The sequence below is a fragment of the Seriola aureovittata genome, chromosome 14 (assembly GCF_021018895.1).
Source record: "Seriola aureovittata isolate HTS-2021-v1 ecotype China chromosome 14, ASM2101889v1, whole genome shotgun sequence".
Classification (NCBI taxonomy): Eukaryota; Metazoa; Chordata; class Actinopteri; order Carangiformes; family Carangidae; genus Seriola; species Seriola aureovittata.
Window position 1 is genome coordinate 563145 of NC_079377.1, and position 25283 is coordinate 588427.

At 38.7% G+C, this 25283-nt stretch overlaps 1 protein-coding gene across 3 annotated transcripts in view; it reads right to left on the reverse strand.

Annotated features, from left to right (window-relative positions):
• gbf1 (golgi brefeldin A resistant guanine nucleotide exchange factor 1) overlaps positions 1–12422 on the reverse strand; it is a 106608-nt gene extending 94186 nt beyond the window's left edge. For all 3 annotated transcript variants that reach the window (XM_056395562.1, XM_056395561.1, XM_056395563.1), the window contains exons 1-3: positions 12136–12422; positions 10272–10376; positions 8866–8932 (exon numbers count right to left, since the gene is read on the reverse strand). In XM_056395562.1, the coding sequence (XP_056251537.1) occupies positions 8866–8932; positions 10272–10367 (163 nt within the window). In that variant the 5' untranslated portion in view covers positions 10368–10376; positions 12136–12422. The remainder of the gene's footprint in view (positions 1–8865; positions 8933–10271; positions 10377–12135) is intronic.
• Between the last annotated feature and the right edge of the window lie 12861 nt (positions 12423–25283).

The following is a 25283-nucleotide window of genomic DNA, read 5'->3' on the forward strand; positions in this document are numbered from 1 at the left end:
GGTTAGGGCGCTGTTAACTGGCCAGATTTACAGCTACTAACCAGCACTAGGTGGCAGCCTGTGTGGGGAGGGGAAGCCACTACAATTAATCATAGTTCTTTTGATGGGCACTCAACTGGTAGGCCAAAGGCTTGTCACTCTATAACACCTGTACAATGCATACACAAAACAAGCTATTTGTCACTTCGGGCTCTGAACTTGAGAAGTTGTAAAATATTATAGATAAAATAATAAATCATAAAATTATTGATGAATTAATTTAGATTAGTTTACACCTACTTCACAACAGTTGCAAAATTATACAGTCTATTTAATGCTAAGTAACAAAGTATCTGTATGGTCCCTGTTAAATAATTTGTTTGTTATTAGCCTGTTGCTCCTGTATATCAGGCTTTCAACACAGACTAACAGGGGACAGGCAGTCAACCTTCAGCATGAGAGGGTCAGATTAAGCAGCATAACCCTACTGCAAATTCACCTGAACTGACCAGGTGCAGATTTTGGCCAGTTGAGTAAAGTGAATAAAATCTTTTTGTTTTGTTTTTGATTTACATTGTAATGAAAAAATACATTCTGGGTGAGAAGTTGTTACCACAGAAGGTAGATATGTAGATAAATACTGAAATGAAATCCAAGTCCTAACAGGGTGCAGATTGCCAACAGAAAACTACAAGTATCACTTTGACAGTTATTTGTACACGAAGAGACCAGTCTGCTCAATTACACAAATCATTCACAATAGTATAACTTGGCAAACTATATTAAATATGATAGATACTGTGTGCAACATGACATTATCATTTTGTCAGATTTTTTCATGGTGATATTTTTCCACATTGTTGTTCCCTTAACTAAGCTATCTACAAGAGCTCAAACAATGAACAATTAATAGAGTAGTTGAGTGACTGAAAATCAATTAATCATTCACGTTCTATTTCAGGTATTAATGCAAAAAAATTCAGTAGTTCGAGCCTTTTACATATGAACAGTTGCTGCTGTGATAAGACACAGAACATCTTTGACTCAAATAAGAAATCTGAAGACATCCCCTTGACCCTGAGAAAATGTGAGGGACATTTATCAATATTTTCTAACATTTTAAAATCCAAACTAGTAATCAAGAAAATTAAATCAATCTGATAGATCAATAATGGAAATTATCATTAGTTACAGCTACTTCATTTACCTATGTGCATGCTTATGCACAAATATTTATCTAAGTGCAATTCCCACCTAATATCAATGCCTGACTAGAAATTAATGTAAGTGACAACTCCACCCACTCAATTTATCTACTTCTGACCATGTCATAAAAATAACACTGACAGCAGGACTGAGAATCTGACCTGCAATCTCATACTTAAAGCTACGGGACACCAGGGCCACGCGGCAGACATGTAAAGAATTGCCATGAGGCAGATTCTCCTTGCTCAGAATGCCATCATGAGTAAACATATTTGCATAAGTGGCTGAGCGACATGAATTATGGTTCCTCTTTCTCAGCAGTTGCCAGCTGCCTTCTGCCAGTTCAATTGGGAGTGATATATGTGTGAAGATCAGATGGCAGAGAAGAGGAAGGGATTGGTGAGAAAAGGAAGGAGGGTAAAACGTCACAACCAGTTCCCAAGTGCTCAGGCTGCGACCCCCGTAGGCCTGCCAGTGCCTGCCTGACCACGGCTGGGAGCCAAGACAACACATAAACACTTGACCTTGAAATGAGGCTAAGAGGAACAGCATGGGTGCGTTCTGTCTTGATGATTGACATGGCTAAAATGTGATGAATTAATGAGGTTGCCAGTAGCACATGGATTAACCTATGTGAAAATAAAAGTAAAAATACTGTGCCACTGAAAACCATTTTTTTTCAGCAGATAAAATACAGTAAATGAATGGGTGCACACAATGATCGATACATGTTGGGGCCTCAAACTACGCAATTAAAAATACATTATTTCTGTCTTAATTCTACTATTCCATGGCAAATGAGCTGTTTTGTCTTTTGCTTTGGGGAAACGAGGATAATTATTTTAAAGGTCAACTGGAGAGTAATCAAATCATCCTCTACAATGTTCATGCTGAAAATCCACTGCCATGCCCCCTGATATCTACCTCTGGTGCTGTACTGGTGATTCGGGTCAATTAGAGGTGTGCTTGTGAATTTCGTTAGTGTTTGGATGAAAAGGAGAAAGCTGTCAGTCAAAAGGCCACTCTGGCTTTGTATCTGAGGGGCTGCATCGGGCTCTAAACCTGTATTTGTATGAATAAAAATGAAGGGATTTAGGAGCAGACTTGTCAGAAAATCTGCCCTTTGCTGCAGCAGAGGGGGTTGACGGGAGAGGAGGGTAGAAGGAAAGAATTGAAGATTTGAGTAGCTTAGGCTCAGTGACTTCTGCATAAAAAAGGGACAGCTGAAAAAAAGGTGAGCTGAAGGGAAAATAAAATATATGTCAGAATCAACGGCTCTTCTCCGCTCCCTCTTCCTGTCTGAGGTGCAGTCCAGCAATAAAATAAATCCACAGAATTATTCAACAAGAGACTGATACAGATTTGTCTGATTGATGACAATCCTATACAGGAGACACACCCCGTCATTGTCGAGTAAGACACAAAGACTCAATCTGTAGCTCAAAACAATGCTTCAGATGTTAGGTCAACAAATACAGTAATATTCTCAAACATTTGGTATTCAACAATGGGAGTTTGTGTGGCAGAATTTCAAATCCTAGAGTCAATTTCTCACCATCAGTTGGTTGCTTTTAATTCCAGTGTAGTGCCAGGGTTAGATTTAACACAACACACGTGTCTGTTTAGTCGAGTGTCCACCAATATAGTCATTGTCATACCACAACACAATGACTGTTAGACAAAGGTTCAAAATGCCAAAATGAAAATAATGATCACACTAATATGACAAACACATTAATGATCAAACGATTTTACAGATTTAATGGTTTACACAATCCCAGGTCAGACCCTAGTTCAAGACCAGGGTCACAGTCACCAGGTACTCAAACTTTTCTATGGTTATTAAGAACAAGTAAACTACTGTCAATATGTCAGTCATGCTGCATCATTATAACGAGAGAGCTCTTCTCAGAGCTCACAGAACACACCAAACTGAACATCCTGTGGCAAATGGTTCAAGGATCATGATATGAACCCTTACACAACTAAATGATTAGATAAAAATGTACTCCATGACTGAGCTGATGGTGTATGTACCATCACGTTCTATGTGTTTAAAAACAACAGCAAACACCATAATTCCTTGTAAGACAGCACACATTTACAGGCAGATGCTGGCCCTAAAACTGTGGAAAGGAGTCTATTATACGGGTCGAATGAGGTTAGGGATGGGGCATTAAATATCAGGCTCAATCCAAACCACCCCATTTTAGAGGAAAGGCTCCTGCTTCCTGGGACTGATTTGCCTCGATGACTGGGCAAGATGGAGCTGAGGCATCACAACACATGGTCCATCGTTGCCCTTCTTCAACTGTGCTCTCATTGTTCAGGAGTCGCAAGAGGACCTTACATTTTCCAGGAGTTAAAGGAAACATTTTTTCCTGCATTCAGAAAAGAGAGGCAACACTTCCTTTCCCAGAACAATTTATCTCTCTGCTTGACAAGACTCCCTGCTATATTTACCCAACTAAAATTGCAGATGATATACTTCCAGCTACACTTCTCTCCAGCTCTATGGCACATGGTCCTGTCAATCACACTAGTTACAACAGAGCAGCACCGCCAGAGCAGTGAAACCCATAGCCAAACAGAGAGAGCGACAGAGAAAGATGGGAAAAAAAGAAAATAAGTGAGGAGAGAAAGACAGGGGCTGAGAAACCTTGTGGGGACTAATTCGTATTTCCTTGCCTGGATGGCTTTTCTGTTAGAGGAAACAGGGATACACACCAGAGTAAATGAAATTACTGTGCTTTCATTAATCAGACAGCTGGGCTGCTACAAACCCTCAAAGCAGCAGTTCAACACAGCCCACCCGCACGATTTCCTACTAAAATATTGCTGTGTTCCTGAGACACAACTAGAGAGATCTATTAGATTGTGATGCTGCTGAATATCAAAACAAATTGATCAGTCTGTCAAGCACAGGATTCAGCTCTACTGTGGTTATTTGAGCTCCATTTTGTCTCTCATCAGTGCACGGAAGTAACATTTGAGAGGCTGGGTGCATAGGGGACCTTGGCTTAAAGATGCAACCAAGCCTTCAAACATTCTTCACATGGACTCATTACTTCATGCAAATGCCCTAAAAAACTGTGAAAACATTCACATTCCATATTCGACTTCCACTGTGGTCAACTACAATAACTGTACTGGAGTCATTTCAAGGATGATCACAGAGGAACACAGGCGTTGGGTGATTGAGGGCTGAAGGGAAAGGGTTACTGGGAGAGGAACAGGAAAGAGCAGGGTTAACCAGTTCGGTGGATTCCTCCTCAGCCAGCAGCGCCTGTCTGTCTTTGTGGCAGAGGCATTCTCTGGAGAAAGACAGCAGAGGTGGGGGCTCAGGCTGTGCAGCTCCATGTGTTGCATCTTTCCCATTGCTTACAACTTATACAACTGTAGTGTAGGGCAGTCGGAGCTGCCAGGACTGTCATTGCAAAGGCATGACAACATGCAGGATTGTCCTCAGAGACAGCTTGGGTCTCTCAGAAGGAGGGGGGAGGTGTCAGACAGCACCACTGCAACACACATACTTGGACTCACAAATGATCAGTTATCACACTCAGTGATAGAACAATTAAACATGTTTAACCTTAATCTTTGGCCCTTCACCCAAACTACAAAGTTTTACAAATGTAGTCTTGTATCAAAATCTTTCAACTGCAAACCTGACCCAATGGAAACAGAGAGAAGGACAAGCCCTATTTCTTCACCCTCGTTTCTGTCCATTCAACTGATAAAAGGTTTGCTTTAGGCCTGACAGTTACACAATTGTCTGATTGCTTACCACCTTCATTTCCTTTCATCTGTATAAAAACAGCAAAACATCAAACTAACAGAAATATATCCACATCGATTTCCACGACACATTCTTTCAGTGACCTTATATCTCATTCTGCTATGGTTTAAAGCTATGGAGAATTAGACACCAACTGTTTATCTCCAGGTGCTTACCTTCTAATATTTGACCAACTGCAGTTTGATTAGTATATATTGACATTAACATAATGGATTTAGTCATAAAGGCCAAACACATTTTGGAAGCCAAATGAAGAAGTAGACCTCAACAACCTGAAAGAGCCGATTTGTCACATTTGCAGTAAAACAGTGGTGGTCGAAGTCACTAATACCACAGATCTAAAAAACCATCTACAAGTCCACCACCCCACCCAACTCGCCGAACATGGAAAAACAGCCGCAGCCACAGCTAGTTCCATCTCGGCAAGAGGATGTGGCTGAAGCTTCAGACAAGTGTCTAAATATAAACATAACTGTACCAGATGACACATGTTAACAGACAGCGAGGCCTGACTCACCTGATGTAGAGTGTGGCTATAAGCCTGCTACTGGCCACATGTCTCATGCCCCATTCTCCTCCTCTTCCGCTTCCAGCCTTTTATTGTTTTCAAAATAGCTATGGCTACGGGACACAACAACCACCTCCGAGCGAACCACCTATACACTGAAGATGACAACTGAAATATCACATTGATATAAGTATTCAGATGCTTTGCTATGACACTCAGGTTCCTTCATTTTTTTGGATCATCTTTGAGATATTTCTACACCATGACTGGAGTCCACCTGTGGTATATTCAGCTGATTTGGAAAGCATACACCTGCCTAAGGCTTAACACAATGCAGATCAGAGCAAAAACCAAGCACCAATCTCCATCCCCCCTGAAAAAGAATTTGGTGCATTGTGGGATTACTTTAGATTTTCAAAAACAAATATGGGGTTGTCCCTGAGAATGGACATCCAGTTTGCAAAAAGAGCAAATAGAGCAGCAACAGTCACAGGGACATTTTTTGCATTGAGGACTTTCACTTTAAATACTTAGAGTACATTTTCCTGAGAATACGTTCATACTTTAACATTTTCAATCCAGGAATTTAACTTGTAACAGAGTATTTTCAGAGTGTGGTATCAGAACTTTTATTTAAGGATGTGAATACTTCCTCGTATACTGCAATACCGTGAAACCGTGATCACATAGCTCATATGAGGTTTTCATGCCGTATAAAAATCTCATACCATTGCAACTCTAGTGGATGTACTCTGACAAGGAGAAATGCACCATTTGATTACTTTGCAGCAACTGTTTAGCTGTTCCGGGTATAGGCAATAGGAGAATGAGGCCTAGAGGTTCAAAAATCCCGGCGTTATCCTTTAAGCCACATAAGGAGGAAGAGAATGACGTGTGGTTTGGCTGTAGTACATCATTGATTTGTATTATTGGCCCCTGTCAGTCATTTTCTTGTATATTTAAATAGTTGTTTATGTCATACCGGCTCTTTGCTTTTTTTGAATAAATAGCTTCTTCATAGTTGTATGTGTATGTTGTATGTGTATTATTAAACTATGGCTTATGTTAAAATGGTGGCATAACATGAACAAAAGTCACATCACAAGTCTTTGAACAAAAAAACAAAAAACTACAGAATTTTAAAATACTATCACATAAGAAACAAATCCTGAAACTGAAACGGAAAACGACTTCAACTTTTAATTGGATATCAAAATAGCTGCCAATTATTTCTCTCTCAATCAACTAATCGACTAATCAACTAATCGTTTCAGCACTAATAAGGACACAACAGTGTACACAGGAATGTTGTGTAACTGGGCAGAGGTCATGAATTACGTAGTATCGATCAGAATTATGGGTACAATGTTGTAATGAAAATACATCCGGAAAAGTAGAGCATTTTTAATATTTGAGGTATCCACACAAATTGGTGAATCAACCAGCCCAACTATCTGCACATGTAAGCCTTCTTATCTTCTAACTTCAAATCATCACAATTGTGAAATGATAATAAAAACTAAGAGATATGAGAAAGATTTTCACATATCTGATTAGAGCTGTGTATTGGCAAGAATCTGACCATATGATACGTATCATGATACAAAACTATGAGATCATGATATTGTCTTAGTGCAACCAAGGCAATATGTTACGATTTTTAGGAAACTGTCATAACATTAAGAACACACCACCAAATACGTAAAATCTGAGTTTAATTTTTCATGCAATCAGAACAGTGGGGTTTGCATATGCATTTATCACAGTCCTTGTAACTTAGCAGCATAGCACTATGTTGGTGCAATCTGTGCAAAGGAATTAATTTGCCTATTACATTAAAAAATTAAATTAAATAAAAAGTTGTTGCAGGATTCTTGTTGTAAACAAATGAAGAGAAAATAAACACTGTCTTGATAAAATAACTGTGTTGATACAAGAATAATGGACTTAATGTCAAAATGTTAATAAACACTATGTCTCATCCAATAATTCAATTTTTTACCTCCTTGTACGTCTTGGGCACAGAAATGTCAATTGTGTGTTGTTGGGAGGTTACGGTGTAACAAGGCTCCATTGTACTCAACATATTATGGAAGTCTTCCATCAGGGTGAGCTGAGACGTTAGCCAATTGCTGTTATGTTAGCTGTACATCACAATGGTGTCTTGCTAAATGTTCTCTCTTAGTTGTGTTCCCAGAGTATTTGATTTTGGCACATTTGTATAAGGCATGGCTCCTGTCAATCTCCTTCTTTAACGTGGCAGCCAAAACGAACACACTCCAGTTCTGCACGCTGCAGCTGAATCCAAACTCTTTCAGATTGAACATTACTCGTCAGCTGGGTTTGCTAATGTTAACCCTTATGCCTGCATGTAAACTATTAATCAAATATCGATAGTGTTTTTTTGATACAGTATCACAAAACATAACGGCACAATTTGAAATGTATTGATATTTTGTTACACCCACACCTGTGTCTGACACAGTTTTGTGTTTCTTAAAAAAGGGCTAACCATTAGAACCAGTTGGCGGTACATAGCCAAGACAACAATCCAAAAATAGATTTTCCCCATGTGACCAATTAATCTGGAATCAACTACAGTATGCTATCAATCTGTGAAACAGCTGAAAGTCACCAAGTAACCTGGACAATCAACAAAGTTATCCTGTTCATATCTTAAAACAATCACAGTGTCATGACTTAACCTAAATGTGTGATACACAACATTTTATAGCATCTCCCTTGCCAGTGATTAAAAAAACAACATAGATAGGTAACATTCTCCACTTCTATGAAATGACCTAAAACAAGAAGTAAAGAAACAGTCTCTTCTTCAGTATCTTCTGTCTCATTGATATACTGCATGGGAATGTTCTCACAGTAGCAATACATAATACAGCAATATACTTTTAAGTGTATGTCACCAATGCATGGCTTGACTCCCTTGTGTGTACAGAGGCACTTGCTCTCTACCACCAGATGACATTTCCCTTAATTGTCTTCTCACAATAAGGACATTTTAATAATATTAACACAGAGCGATACTGGGACAACTGGGACTTCTTAAAATGATCCCATAGAGAATCTGGAGCAATGATCCAATGTTGCAAGACAATATTGACAACTTTGAAAGGCCAAGACATTTCTCAGTTTTCTCAGTGAAACTCTAATGGGCACACCTGATTAAATAGCCACAGTGCTAACTCCCTCAAGTTTATTCAAGCAATGTCTCAGAAGAATTTGGGGAGCTTTCACGCCAAACTTACTTTGTGCAGTTCAAACTAACTAAAAGCCTGTTTGGTTCAGTTCAGGCTTGTGTGAAAGCTGTCAGTCAAACAGGTTGGTCCACACTGTTCAAACTGGTCCCACATACCTTTAATGTTGTTGAGTATTTCCTTGAGTTGGCCAAAGCTGTTGAGTAATGGGTCCTGTTCTTCGTCCTAGGTGAAGAAAAAACATGATGAAAAAACCATAAAAACAACCAGTACAGCACTTTAAGTGTATTCTGCATAAGAAACAGACATGATGGTGATAATTGAATCAGTAACACTATTTATGATGAAGTCTCCAACATGATGACTCTTGATGGACATAGCACCTTGCCAAATTATTCTTTCAGTTCTCAGTCAGTTTTTATGTGGTTAGTAGGTTAATGATATCTGTCACTGATTAGATAACTGAAATACAACCAGGGCTGAGGACCTCTGCTTTTGGATTATAATCTCATCATCTGATTATAAACTGCGATTGACACAGTTAACTGTGACTTCCAGATTGTGTGAAAATAGGCCACATCTGGATGTGACAAAAGAAAATAAAGCAGCATCCATCCTAGTACTAAACTAATTCACTCAATATTAAAACCAATGGTTTTGGCCTAGGACATGTCTGCCTTATAATCTCAGCTCAGTTCACGGTACAAGTTCACATGTACCGTGAACTGAGCTGAGTTGAGCTAGTTGATTTCTGGCTAATTTATGTCTTGCAATTCAATACTTATTACAGCTCTTTCAACAGAAATAACCCATTTTTTTTATCAGAGAACAGTAACACTCACCGCACATGTAAAACTTAATGAGTAATGTCAATGACTTTTGCACATAATTAATCATTTAATGCCATTTTAATATTTCTACTTCTTCAAACAAAGCTGAGAAAAGATGCAAGAAAATACATCTTAGAATTTATAGTGTTCTAAGAGTTCCCTGCCCCAATCAACACATTTTAAGTAATATATACCAAATGTCCTTTGACAAACTAGACAACATTGTGCTTCATTTGAAACCTCCTCTGGTGCAGGTGATGTTATGTCCTCCTTTTTTTAAATTTGGGATGTGGTTGCATTCTGTCCAGTGTTTATTTGCAGCAGTCTGCCACATATTGATTTTCTATTTTCTCTACTATTTCAAAATATGTAAAATCTTGTCTCATTGTAGAGCAGCACATAGTGCATTAATATGAAACTGATTGCAAAATATCTTAAGTCGATAGCTGCAAAGCTAAGTAATAAATCAGTGATTATTGTGGACTTTCCTGCCATTCCTGAGATTCTTCCTGGAAAAATGTCCCTTAAAAACATAACTTTCATCTGAACATTAGAGCCATTTTGAACTGTGGAATACCGAGCCTTGGATTGGAAATTCATCTGACATTATTGAAGATGAAGTGTGCCCAATTAACCTAACTTAAATTCAGTGACTAGAAAACAGCTTTCATATCTTTAGTTAATCTAACCACCGAGTTAAAAGACATTAACTATTATTGGTGTGTTTAACTTACCAGAGGAGTATGAGTATTCCATCTGGAGTTCCTCTTGATAGCTCCAACAACAGTGCTAATTTCACCCTGGACAATGTAGATATTCTTGTCCACCATGCTGCTTTTCTGAGAGAAACATACAAGATCGAAAGGTCAGTTCTGGCAGAAATTCAAGCCAGGACTGGGGAAAAATACTATATTACAAGTTATAGTTATAGAAAATCCATTTTTAATCAATCCTATCAATGCACCAATCAATTAATAAAACACACAAATATGTAAAACATATGGGGTACTACAATAGCATATACAAACATAAAAAATGTACACAAGAGATACACATATCCTGATGCTACAGACCACTGACCCATCATGTAAAACTGTTTGACAGTGTTTTATCATAGTAAACATATCTTGTCTACATCAATTGATGTGGGTACACTGGAATTCATTACATTACGTTGTGGATGAACTTTCACACATAATAAAATCATATACAAAAATCTTCTGCAGTAAATATGCACATATAGTATATGAAAAATGAGTCACCAAGCTTAAAGTCAAACTAAAAACACCCACCCTCAAATGAATATAGAATCTAAGACTCGAACAGCAAATTTCCATGTCTACTTTGACAGTGTCTACGGATAATACGGATAACCAAACAGATTTAAAATGACATGCTGTTCATATTTGACAAGCAGTATACCTCAAAATGGTTGGATTAACCTTTTTCCTTGTGTCATGAAAGACATGCCAAATAATACTCTTATTTTACAGGAAGACTTATAAGCGTAGAGACTGGGTGACTGAGGCCACATTCTTTCAAATTCATGGCAAGCAGTCAATTCAAAACTAATAAGAGGATGAAAGTATGATAGGTAGAGGCTCGGATGTAGGGACAGAGTGACAGGCTTATATCTGATAAAACGCTCACATAAATGAGAAGTTTTTTAAACCATCAATTCCAATCTGATTTCATGATGTTGAGTCCTGATCTGACATTATATTTCCTACACAATACAGCAGATTCAGTATCCTTCATGCAGACAGAGGAAAAGGGTGAAAGGGCCAATAAGAGACTGAGCCCACAGCTCAGTAGCAGACAGTAGTCACAGTCATTCATTTCATAAGCCACAACCATTTCAGCATGATGTACAATTATTTGTTCAGCATGAATTCAGAAAACCATAGACCTGCAGTAGTTGTAGTTTGTCTCAGAGGGCTTTAGAATATGTACATTATGGGCTTTTCAATTATTTTTTCATATATTAATCAAATTTCTTCCTTCTGAATTCTGAAATCCGTATTCCTTTCTTATTGTTGGATATTGGCTGTATTGCAACATCTCTGTCTGTAACTAAGAAATACTCAAGCAGTTTCAAACGTTAATCTATCATAGCCAAAATGAAAACTCTCAATATGTGTTATTTAAGTGCAACATAATACTGTCATACACCAAAAGTCAGTAGTACAAGCCTGTCAGGTGAGCTAAGAAGGTGCTAGCTGGCTAATGAGATAAAGTCAGGAGCGTCTACTCAAAGACTAAGAGGCTAGCTCTCCATCGTATATAACGATTGACAGTCTGTTAACAGACAAATAAAACACAATGAGAGGATACGTAAATACTATTTAATTAATCTACCAACGTACCTAAGCGTTCACATAATCGTTGCATAAACAAGACCACTTACCTACCAAGAAACCTGACAGCCAACTACCCACCTTAGCTCAACTAGCTAGCGTGTCAACTTGCTAAGGGTAACAAGATGTGTCTACAGCGTTTGTCTTCTCAGACAACACTGATGTATTTATTTTATCTAATAAAGCATAAGGCCTATCAACACATAAACAGTATCTGTTTTTCTAAAAATAAATATATTACCTGAGTGTGGCAGCAATTTCAAAGACGGAGTCCAACTGTAGCTAATGTATGCCTAGCTCGGCAGGCTCGCAGGCTAGTCGGCCAACAGTGAATGAAGATGATCAAAGTTTAGTTCAGTACGACAAATAGACAATCTAAAAATTTCTGACATTCCACTGCTTGATAACGTAATGTTTCCAAACACAGCTTATTCATTCACTCTTCAAAAAACGCTCCATACGTGAATGAATACAACACTTTCCTATGGCTGTCAATCTGGCCTTGGTAAACACACTGACGTGGAAAAACTGTGCAGTCTCAACCTACCATGATGACAGAGTTTTGATTGACAGACCACTTAACTGACCACTAAGCATTATATGGAGATCTAAAATGAACGCAGATACCAGGGAATTTATCTTTAAGTTGGTTTATATATAATTGAATCAAACAGAATAACAATAATTGTTTAAAAAAAACAAACAAAAAACACTTGTGTTACAGAAAAAAGGGGCGGGACAAAGGTAGCAATAGTGGAATAAGGTTCGCTGCGCCGGGCTGATGACGAGGACACTGTCTGCATCTCCATTGGAGAGAACAATCCCATACTGGCAATTTCAGTAAAAATAGACTGTATTTTCTACCGGTCAGTTTATTATCACTGGGTCTCAGCGCAAGACTTGACTCTCTTTATCTGCTCGAGTAATGTGACGAATGGATCCAGATGGTTTGGATACAATGGCCCTGAGAGCTCAGTGCACTGCGGAACACTACAGAAAATAAATTCAAATAGACCCCAATCTGACCACACAAGCGTTTGGGCAGTGAGTGAGTAAGAAAAAAAACAACTATACATAACACAACCAAATACTGAACCCTTCCACAAAAACAGAAAACACGACCAAATACAGAAAACACAGCCAACTATTTACAAGTTTCATAGTGTTTCGCCTCCTTACTCCAAGACATATAAATCAAAGCTCAATCACCAGTGAAGTGTATATTTCCCTATGCGGACTGTGGGACAGAGGAGGGATCTGTGGTCTAAAGCAGTGCTGTGGTAGAGTGAAAGATGGTGACAGAGCTTGAATGCTCATAAAGGGTCCCATAAAAAACAATATGGACAACTGGGCAATCCTGCATATTATATGTTATGAGCTGATGGATGCAGATATACTGTATGAGTTTATACTGTTTCTACAGGTTACTATCTGAAATCTGAATGTGATGATTCGGTAACATGAACATACCTAATTAGACTTTTAAGCATTGAAGTGCATTCTTAGCATACGAACTTGTTTCATAATTTTTTCTATCAACACAAAACTAACCTAGCAACTATTTTGATAATTAATTATTATGTATAATAATATTCTCTAATTGCAGCTCCTCAGTTGTGGGCGTTTGCTGTTTTACTTTGTCTTATCTTTGGGTTCTGGATTGTTGATCGAATAAAATAAACTTTGTTTTCTCTTTTCTTTCTTTCTTAACCATCCTGTACTACTTAAAAAAAACCTTTCCCACATATAGCCTTTTGTCATCGAGCACTTTATTAGGAACAGCACACTAACACTGGGTAGTTCTTCATTCCTTCGTGTCATGGATCCATCAAATGTTTAAACTTTCCTCTGAGACTCTGCTCCATGTTAACATGACTGCATCACGTAATTTCTACTGACCTGTCAGCTGCAAATTCATGCTGCCAATCTCCTGTTCTACCACATCCCAAAGGTGTTCTACTGGATCCAGGTCTGGTGTGTGTGTGTGTGTGTGTGTGTGTGTGTGTGTGTGTGTGTGTGTGTGTGTGTGTGTGTGTTTGGTAGGGACACTGAAGTTCATGGGACTAACTGTCATGTTGATGAAATCAGTTTGTGACATGGAGCATTATCTTGCTGGAAGGAGCCATTAGAAGAAGGTGAACTTTGGCCATGAAGGATGAACATGGTCAGCAACAATACTCAGATAGACCGAGACATTCAGACCATGATTGATTGGTATTAAGAAGAACAACTTTCCCCACACCATCACACCACCACCACCAGCCTGGACTGTTGACACAAGGCAAGTTGGCTCCATGGATTCAGACTCTGACTCTATCATCTGCTGCCTCAGCACAAATCCAGGGCCCATATTCACAAGGCATTTTATCTTACCACTAAGAGTACTCATAAGTCACGCAAAAAGTTTCTAACTAAAAGTTTTCTCCTAAATCCTATTCACAAAGCTGCTGGAACCAACTTTTACTAAGGAAAAGCAAAAACTCCTGAGCTAAGAGTGCAACTGGCTAACGTCAATTTTCATGGACGAGCTCCCTTGCAGGAACCACAGCAATTGACCGTCTGTGGCGGTGAAAACACATGCACAACATCCCGCAGTAATAATAAAAAACACTGAGAAATAAACAAATAAAAATGAAACAATAACAGATTAGATGCTGTTTACGAAAGTAGTACATTCTCCAAAATGTATCCATATGATAAGGTTTGTGTCGACATAAAAACTTCAATCAATTCTCTCAATGGAAAAACCTGTCCTAGATGACCACCCAAAGCTAACTTGTAGCCTATTAGCCATAGCCTGCTGTAGCTGTACCTGTTGTAATGTAGCTGTGGTCCCAGCTGTGGGTCGAGGTATGAGAAGATTCCCACTGTCCCCCACCAGGTGACATCCAGCTGGAATATGATCCTTTCAAACAGCTGCCTCAGGTCACTCTCCATTAAGATCCATGAATCGTGTGTAGATCCTGGACACTGTACAACAATGTCTAGAACTATACAGGCAGCATCCAATACAACCTGTGTGTTGATGGTGTGATTTTCTTTTCCTGTTTACAAAATACCTCCTTGTCTTGAGATGGTGCAATCATTTTTTAGATGTGTTCCACCTGCACCGATCACACTGGGTAGATTGGCAATTGCCATGAAGCTGCTTCTCTGAAGTTAGTGAACATCTAAGAAAGAAATCGAAAAAATTGAGAAAAAAACTAAAAACTAAAAAACTCACATGTCCTAGACTACCTAACTAAACCTAACTGGCAGCCTATTAGCTACAGTCTGTTGTACCTGTACCTGTTGTAATGTAGCTGTGTTCTCTGTAGTTGTTGAACATCTAAAAGAAATTGTATGAATTGTCTCATGAAGTCGGGTCAGGACGCATTTATTGTTTGGTGAATGGATTGGCTTTCCTCTGTTGCCACTTAATTTCCGCACTGATCGGGTTGTTTCAGTTTATAAGAGATGTTCCCTCACAAACTCCACAATGTTCATTATTCCCTCATGATTGAGTCGTATCTTAAGTAGTCTTAAGTAATTCAGCATCATGTAAGGTTTCCAAAACACTGCGATGTAGAATGACAGTAGCCCTTTTACGATTCTCTGTGATTTGGTCTTAGTGAGTCCTAAAGTTAGGACTAACACGCCCATTAGTTTTAGGAGTTTCTCATAAACCCGCAAGTTAGGAGCTACTTTTAGCATTAAGATGCTTTGTGAATACAGGCCCAGGTCTTCAACTGTCCAGTGTTGGGGAGTCTGTGTTCACTGCAGCCTCAAGTTTCTGGTCTTCGTGACAGGAAGTAAAACCTGATGTGGTCTTCTGCTGTTGTAGTCCATCCACCTCAAAGTTGGACGTGTTGTTCAATCTAAAGCTTTTGTGCTCAGCACAGTTGTAAAGAGTAGTTATCTGAGTGACCGTAGCCTTTCTGTCAGCTCCAACCACTCTGTCCATTTTCCTCTGACCTCTCTTATCCACACACAGCTGCTGCTCACTGGATGCTTTTGTTGTTGCTGCATTCTGAGTAAAAACTCCAGAGACTGTTGTGAGTGAAAATCAAGGAGATCTGCAGTTTGAGAAACACTCAAACCAACAATCATGTCACAGTCAAAGTTAATGAGATCACATTTGTCCTCATTCTGATGTTCATTTAACTAAAGCTCCTGGCCTGTATCTGATTTTATGTGTTGTTTTGATTGGCTGATTGGACAATTGCCTAATTGCGAATAAGGTTCCTAATAAGGTGCTTGGGGAGTGTTACACTGGGTGTAGAGCTGCAATTGAGTTACCGGAAAAATTCAAAACTCTACGTAAAAAGATAAGAAGACTTAATACTCTGACAAATATGTGTCTGAGTGTCTGATTCATGTTTATAGCCACTCCTCACAAGCCTGTAGAAAAAGGTTTGCCTAAAGATCTTGCGAGTACTAGCTTTTTTGTAACTTTGAAACATGTCATGGATTTTTATCAGCAGATAGAGCTACATTGTCATGGAGATAACTCAGTTGTCATCATGTGACCAAGTCTTTGCCGTCAGATGTGAACATCCTCCTTGATCTTTCTTCAGTCGAACATTGATTCCTGGTTGATGACCTCTGACCTCTTCCCAATGGACACTGTGAGTGGTTTTGGTCTAGTGTTCACAGACAGCTTATGTTTGTCTGTTTCTGGTGTTCGTTCAGTCCCCTGTGCGCAGGGTCCTTGCTGTTTCACTAATGTAGTGTTCCCCACAGCTGTCACATACTCAGCTGTGTTTAAAAGCTCTGGACAAAACTAGTAAATGATCAAATTACTATTCCCAAGGTCAAGAATGAACTTTCACCCATCAACATGAATGAATGGATTTTAAACATAGTTGGGAACAAGTTTTTGGTGTTCATCTGGGGCTAAGTTCAATTTAGTCTGGCTTTCTTTGGGTTACCTGGGTTTTCCAACCTAGTTAGAGCATGTTAATGAGACAGAGAAAAAAAAAATCAGTTTTCTTATTTATCTAGATTTTTCTTTGAATGATCCAGTATCGATACTTCGAATCCCAAAATCGATCATTGCATTTTTTTTCTCATCCACATGTGCACTAAATGTAACGTGTATGCAGTGGCTACTTGTTGTAAGTGGTTAGATTAGGGCTGCATGATGTGTAAAACTATTGTTTTTGTGTAAAATAAAACATGCCAGACTTAAATCCCCCTGTCAGTGTTATGGATAGTACCACTCAGCCAGGTGTGCCAAAACACTTATTTATAAACTTTGATATTTAATAGAGAATAATCTTAAAACAACAACGTTGTCACATGAGAAAAAGCACTCACAGTGAAAGTCCACTTCTGATTTTATTGCAGTTTGCACTATAGACTGTTCCATAGCAAGGCTGGCCACTGGGAACACCGGGAAAAATCAATAGGAAATAAAGGCCTGTCACCTTCTTCAGTTAGTAAATAAAGACCCCAGTCACTATTTGAGGAAATACAGACACCCCCTAATAAGTAATAGAAACTGTTAACTCCCAATCATTTTGAAAGAGCAGCCCTGTTGTTAATTTCAAGTGACATCAGAAACATAAATGACATACTTTTTGTGACTAACCTCATCTCACATCATGGTACAGGACCCTGTTTAGTACAATGCCAAAGGCATTACAGAGAAATCACATGAAATTCAAAATAAGATCTTTAACAAATTTCATATACCTTACTCCTGAAATAATTATAAATGCAGTAATTTATGTTCTGCAGTGTCCCAAAGGTTCATGTCAGTTTCATGTGGCGATGTCCACTGATCACAACATTCTGGTCTTCTCTTGAGGTTTGACCTGAGCCACCTACTTAATCAATATGAGAGATAAGCATAGATTTTTATATGAGTCATTCACAAGGAACCCTTTAGGACGTCTTTTAGTCATCAGTGACCATATTCTTGTGGAGCATTGAATTAACTGAATTTACTATGCATACCAAAGTTTGTTTAATTGTAAAGTTAGTAAAGTATTTCTCCTCCCTGATGAATGACTTGTAGGCTCCCCCTTTGTTAATGACAGTTGGGTGGAATGATAGTTATGCAATATGTTTTTGTTTTCTATATAAATGTGTTTAAATGCTGAGGTAGTGGTAAATGATAGTACATTTGCATTTTTAATATGATTATATTGATTATATATGTATATTGCTTCCCTGGCATGTTCTATTTTGTTGTTTCAAAAATAAAAATATTTTAGTGTTTCAAAGGATTTTAGAGAATGTACCAATCTAATCCAATGCCCCAACAATCAATCGCAAAACAATATATGCTCTGTTTGCTTTCTATTGAGTGGAGGTGCACGTGCAAAGATTGCACACTTACAATCATACAATCGCTTATCTTTCTGTGCAATCAGAAGCAGCCATTTGCTCAACACCTACACTCAAAGTACTGCTATGTGTTTAAAGCATGTAGAATCTACTAGTGTCAGACCTCTGTTTGCTCTTTGCAAAGTGTTTGATCACCTGTGGGATTTGTAATTGCAACATTTCATCTGCAAATATATGCACGTCATTTTCCACAGAAGCAGATATGTCTGATCCCCTGAGGCAACAACAGCACTTTTCTTTACATGTTTGTCATGCACTTGCATACATATTAGAAATTTTCTAAAAAAAATAGTTTAACCGTGACTTTGTGTTACATATCCTCATTTTATCCACCATATCCCCATCCGATTTCTCCTCAGCTACACATGAAACAGCTGGATTTCTCCTGATTACAGTTCCTTCATCCAAACTGAAAATATTTATGTAAGCTAGTGTCTTGGACATGAGTCTGTTCATCATTAATTACAGACATGAGAATAAGAACAAAGAGAATGCTTTAATTTCGACCATCTTACTTCCAAAATCCTTAAAACAAAACAACAGAACTACACATTTATACCAGTTCTTCAGGCTCTAGGTGAGAGTTGTGTTTCTGCTTTGCCTTGTAAGGTAGTGGTCTGGTAAGAAGACAAAGAACCAGCATTTTGGCTTTAAAAAACATACAAACAAAACCCAGACAATATAATATAAACCCTACTTTGTGTTGCAAAATAGTTGCTTAATTTTTGGTGAGTATGTTCTTGTTTAAAAGATGTTGAAGTGATAAATTGAGGCTTGTTCCTCTAATATTCTTGGACATCATTTTCAGCAGTGTTTGAGGCCTGAGGAAAAATTGGTGGCTATGAAAATGTGCTTGACAGGAGATGATAATAAGCTATCACCAGTCATTTCCCATGGAGCTGCAAAGTAGGAGGGGCCACTTCCAGAAGTGTCAGTATTAGCATGTCAGATTTTTCTTTAAATGACATCCTGGATGTTACTGAACACAGAAACACAGAACTCTCCTGATGTGATGATTCTATAGGTTTATGTTATTATTAGTTTCACCAAGGAGGTTATGTTTTCACCTGTTTATTTATATATTTGTAAGCAGAATTATGCAAAAGGTACTGACCTGACTTGCACCAAACTTTGTGGAGGGAGGGGGAAAGGGTCAGAGAGGAACCTTTTCAGTTTCGGTGCAGATCTGAATGTTTTACTTTGAATTAGATTTTAGTTTTTCTCTTTAGTCAGGTGTGTGTTTTTTAAAGGATCTATTTTGTAAGTTTTGCTTTTGCTACATAGAACATCATACACACAACAGCTGTTTACTGACCAGTCTTGTCAAGAGCTTCAGTCGTTGTTGTGTTTACAAGACAAGGAGTTATAATACACCCTCTGAGCAGCTCTGGGCAGACTAGACGACTTGGTATCGGAAAGTTGGCGAGTAAAGGAATGAAGTTCGATGCTGAAGTTAGTAAACAAGCTTTTAATGCTAATCTTGGCTATGTAGTAATAGCAAAACTTACAAATTGCTCCTGAGTGTAAATCCAAATTAATCAACACACATGATTTTATTAGGAGACTTTTATTAAGGGAAAACAACGCGTTTGACCTGTGACCTCTTCAGGTTCGCTCAGTAGGTACAAATAGCTCCTTTACCAGTGGCCTCTGCAGAGGTCTGCACTTCAATTCTCCTCTTTGTTTCTGTGAATTCATGTTTTGTCCACCATACCATGATCCTTGTTCCAACCTTAGGCATTAATCTGAGTGGTTGTAAATTCCAATTGCTTCATTGTTGCAACTGGGAAAAGAACATTCCCATAATCACTAAATTCATCCAAATTGAGCCTCAGTTAAAAGTGAATTAAGCTGCAGATTTTGTTTTCAGTTTATTCAACATGACAAACCTAAGCTTCCACCCACTGGTAGTAGTGCATGTAACAGAATGAAGCTCTGTGCTTGGATATTTTTGCCAAAATACACCTTTGAAGACATAGTTAACCTTTAGTTTATGTATAGGCTTCTACCTTAAAAGAAGATCTATAATGGCCACTTTTAGTGTTCATTGTTTCATACTTGATTCATTACATGCTTCAATGCTCTGAAAAGACATTATTTTTATTTTTATGTACATTTTAGACTGTACTCCATCACCCTCTGTCTGAAACACTCTGTTAGAGCTAAGGGCTCTAAGGGTGGCATAGCATGTCAATATTGACAAATGTTTAAGCATTTATATCTTTGCTACACTGCTTCCTATTAACGTGATCATGTTGCGGTAACACGTTCAAACATCACCGATCCACAATGACAATGCAGACTGACAGACTATGAGGCTGAGTCCCCGTTTGGCTACATTAAGTGTGAATTATAGAAATAACCGTTGTGAAAATGAAGTGTCTAACTGTGCATGGTTTCTGAAGCAGTCCTCCTTGAAGTGCCAGGCTCACACTGTAATATTTGGAGCAGTGGGGAACCGTGGAAAAAATGAAGCAGATTTCTCCTGGCAGTTGAGAACATGGTGTCTTTTTGTCATGGCCACAAAACTAAAGAAAAGTCTTCATTATGAGTAGTTATGTACTGTGCGTGTCAAGCTTGAAGGAGGTGTCCAGCTTGCAGGTGGGCAGCACCAAGAGAAGTATTGATGCCAATGCTGCCAGGAAATAATCTTTGGACCCTCAATGAGGTGTTTCATACAAAGGAGACAATTGGGTTTTGCCCAAGAGTTATTCCCTTTGTTATAAACTTTACACTATAAGTAAGGGAAAACTCAGTGAAGCATAACAGGTCCCCTTTAACTTTTTGGCTGGACTGCAACAGGGCAAGCCCTCTAATTGCAAATGTCACTGACTGACTGTTTGACCGACTGACTGAACTGCAGGGAAGAGGAGGAGCGCTTCCAATACACTGAGCTTCGCCTCCATTACAGCAAAGAAATTACTTTCATTACATATATCATTATTACTAAAGGAGGAATAACTAAACATAAGACACACCGAGCAGAGAGAGTAGGAGAGCTGGAAGGAGAGAGAGAAGTCATCTGTAACGACGCTTCGTACTAACCGCTATGACCAACTCTACATATTAAACAGAGGGAGTTAGACATAAAACCTTGCCTCTAATAAAAGTCTATTACTTTCTTGAGTTGAAGTAAATAAAGACTTAACTATTTTGGATCCCGGACAGAGGCTGTGCTCTGTGTGAGAGACTAAATAAGAAAGACCTGGCTCACCTGGTAGAACAGTGGCCTGTATTCAAATCCAACCTGTGGTTCTTTGCTGCATCGCATTCCCTCTTTTACTCCCCAACTTTCCTGTCACTTTCTCACTGCAACTATAATAAAGGCAAAAAATCCTGAAAAAATAACTCAAATAAAGAAGAAGAAAGATAATCTGTCTGGGCCCCAATGGCTCACCTGGTGAAGCACGTGGCAGTTGAACTTTTATTCCTTGACCTGATGGCCCTGGTGCGAATCTGACCTATTGCCCTTTGCTGCGTGTCATCCTCGCCCTCTCTCGCTCTCCCCAATTTTAACTATGATAAAATAACTATAAATATAACTATAAAAACATAAAGATCTCTTCTAACTTTCTCTGTGAGTGATCAGTTTACAATAAATACAGCAAAAATCACAGCTCAGTCTTTTTCTTTAATTTTGTGTGATTTTGTCAGATGACGTCGTGGTGATAAAATCAGGAGTTGACCATAGGTGGTCAAGACAGATACTAGGTTTTGACAACAGAGACATTCTAACCACACAGTTGATTCAACTCAGAGAATGTATTGGTTTGAATACTGGGCTGTAACCAAGATTTAAGGAATACCAAGCTCAAGTCTGCTCAGCTCTCTGTCTCTTAACTCTAGCACACTCTTTTACACACTACAATGTAATGGGTTGACTTCTCACATCTGTATTGATCAGCTTTATCTGAACTACTGAATGCTGAAAATCAGTTGACTAGTGCTGGTGTGGAGGGTGAGCCCCATTTCACATGCCAGGTGTTGCAGAAAAACAAACACAGCTGCATTCAAGTTTTGGCCTTTTTCATTCCTAACCTGCTCCGGTGGTAGAGTTCCAGCATTAACAGCAAAGATCACTGAAAGATGTCAAATGTTGGCATTGTGTACATCAACATCATATCTCAAAGCCCACAGCTGTGTTGGGAATGTGTTAACACTATTCAAATAACTGATCCTTGCTTTCTTTGAATCAGTGTAACTGCAGGACATTGGTTCCTCCCTACATCAACTTCACTACCCTTCACAATAAGGGTCCCAGGTCAATTTTTCATTTTGGTATAGACAAAATTAGGGAATAACTTATTTTAATGTGTAGCATTTTACAAATATTACCCAATGTAACAATATTTATATATTTTAAAAAATACTTATTTTTACTTGTTAACCTCATGGTAGTGTTAGATGTATCAGTTTGGAGGTACAGGCACAGATCAAGGGGGTGGGGGAGAGAAATCTTATCATTGTCCCCCCCAAAGCCTTTCTGCCTTTAACACAACAGTGTAGTGTGGAGTGTGTACAGTGTAGCCACCTCTTCTGAGGTCATTCCTCCTCAGAAAGCACTGATGCAGCTAACCCTGTGATTAAAAGAGAAATCCTGCTACAAGCGTGGCCCTTTTCTTTTTTTTTCTGTGGATGTCAGTTGTCTGAATCATGAGCCGAGGGGCATCAATGTCCACAGGTAAGTAAAGTTTGTTTGTAGCACCTATCACAGAGCAAAGTCACAAAGTGCTTCACAAAAGTCAAATGATGAAAGATAACATCATAACAGTTGTAAAGAAATAAAAAAAAGCAAATGAAAGACAAAAACACTCCATGAACATGCAGGGCTATATGAAAAACAAGTAAAAATTAAAATTAAAATTAATCTCAAACCTAATGGGATCCGGTGTAAAGATAATGGGTATGATGTGAGCAGTTGGACCTTGCCAACAGGTGAAAAGTTTCAATGATCCAGTCTGGACAAGAAGATTTGACACTTAAGTTATAGTTATAACAACCAACCTAAACAACCATATAGGTCGTTTTTTCAACGCCCATATGGCAGCATGCCTTCCGGACTGCGGTTGTCATGGTTACCATGACCATGGTTACCATGGTTACCATGACAACCATAGTCCGGTATATAACGGTAATGGCTTGGTCAGGTTTAGGCACAAAAACTACTTGGTTATGAAAAAGATCATGATTTGGGTTAAAATAAGTACTTCCTCAACATGACACGCATCTTTGTTGTCATGGTTACAATAATATTAACGAACGGTCATGGATAATAGAAACAATATGAACTACTGCTTTTACATGGAATGAAATACTGATCTCCTGTGTCATATTCCAGTGTTTTATTGACCCATCCATCCACCCTAGCCCATGGATGTATTATTAGACCTGGATACGGCGCCACAGCTCTGCCTTGCAGCCAATTGTTCCCCAGTGGCCACTTGCGGTATTGCAGTGAAAAATCCCTTTCGGCCCAAAAAGCATTTTCCCCATAGACCACAATAGTAAAAGAGACGCCTGTAAAACTGTTGACAGAACACCTCCGGCTGTAAACACAGTCAATTATTAATCTGTGTATTGTATATTTTTAAGCCATGGACTTTTAATCTTTGTAAAAATTTTCCAAAGCCAAAAAAAGCCCAAAATGTTTTTTTTGGGGGGGATGACGCCACCGCTGTGTAGTTGCACTCTCCGCACGGTTGAGCTGTGTCTCGGGAACGAGGATGCTTGCTAGGTTGATGCCATACAGAAAAGTTTGTTTGGAATTGGTTTACAGCTTAAACTTAAAAATTATAACTGTGACTTCACGTCCACTGGGTTGGCGGTGGAGGCCTGAGATGGTGCAACCTGCTCCCCTGCTCCCACCCGTCCCTGAGGGGAAAACCGTCCTGGCCGCTCTCATCATCGTCTCTCTTACTCCCCACGTCATCATTGTGTGTTCAGTATACAGTATGCTAAATGTTCAATGGCATTCATTATCATTTAAATTAAATCTTTAAAAAAAAAAAAAAATCCTTTTGATTCACTGTCTGGGACAGTGATGTACTTAATGAAAATACCTGGGTTCTGTGACAGCTACATTTGTGGACATTGAAATTCTGCAGTGTTGTGGAAATATTGTATTGTTTTGAACTAATTCATAACAAAGAGGCACACCATGCAGCTTGGCATTTTACGTATACAATATGAAATAACAGTGACTTCATTATTAAATATATTTAAATATGGGTAAAACTGAAAAGGCTTTGGTGGATCAAAGTGTTGAGATGATGAAAAACAAATCATCATGGACAAAATCTCAGTAAAAAATGACCAAAATCGGCACATTTTATTTGATATGCGCCACTATAAATAAGTACAGTAGGCCTATAAAAATACTTAGAAGATGTACTATATGAATATGCTTCAGTATAAAAAGGTAAGAAAGTAAAACCCTTGTGATAATTTTATCTGACAAGTTGTAATATCTGTCACATGCAGTAACAATTTCTAATAATACTGCCAAAAAAAACAGGTCAACCTAAATATTTTTGTCCAATTATGATTTATTGTGTTGAATCCAAAGTGATTTTAAGCTCTAAAGCTTTTAACTGAATCATTTTCCCTTTAACATCACAATTAACTGCTAACACAAATTTTCTGTGATATCAACGATCGTAGGTTTAACACCACATTACTTTTCAGAACATTATTTTAATTCTTAATGGTTGTCTGTCTCTATGTGTTTGCCCTGCGATGGACTGGCGACCTGTCCAGGGTGTACCCCGCCTCTCGCCCGAAAAGATGCTGGGATAGGCTCCAGCCCCCCTGCGACCCTACTAGAGGATAAGCGGAAGAAAATGGATGGATGGATTTTAATTCTTTGTTGCTGTTGTCATTTGTATAAATTGATGATTTCAAGCCCTGAACAAGTCCTGTAGAAGTCTTATTACTCCTCCATGAAGTCACCTAGCATAGCATGAACGCACAGCACCAAATCCAGAACGTCGTTTGCTCGTTCTCATAGCCCTTAGAGAGGCGTGATGGGAGTGACACTACTGCACATATTCAGTGGGC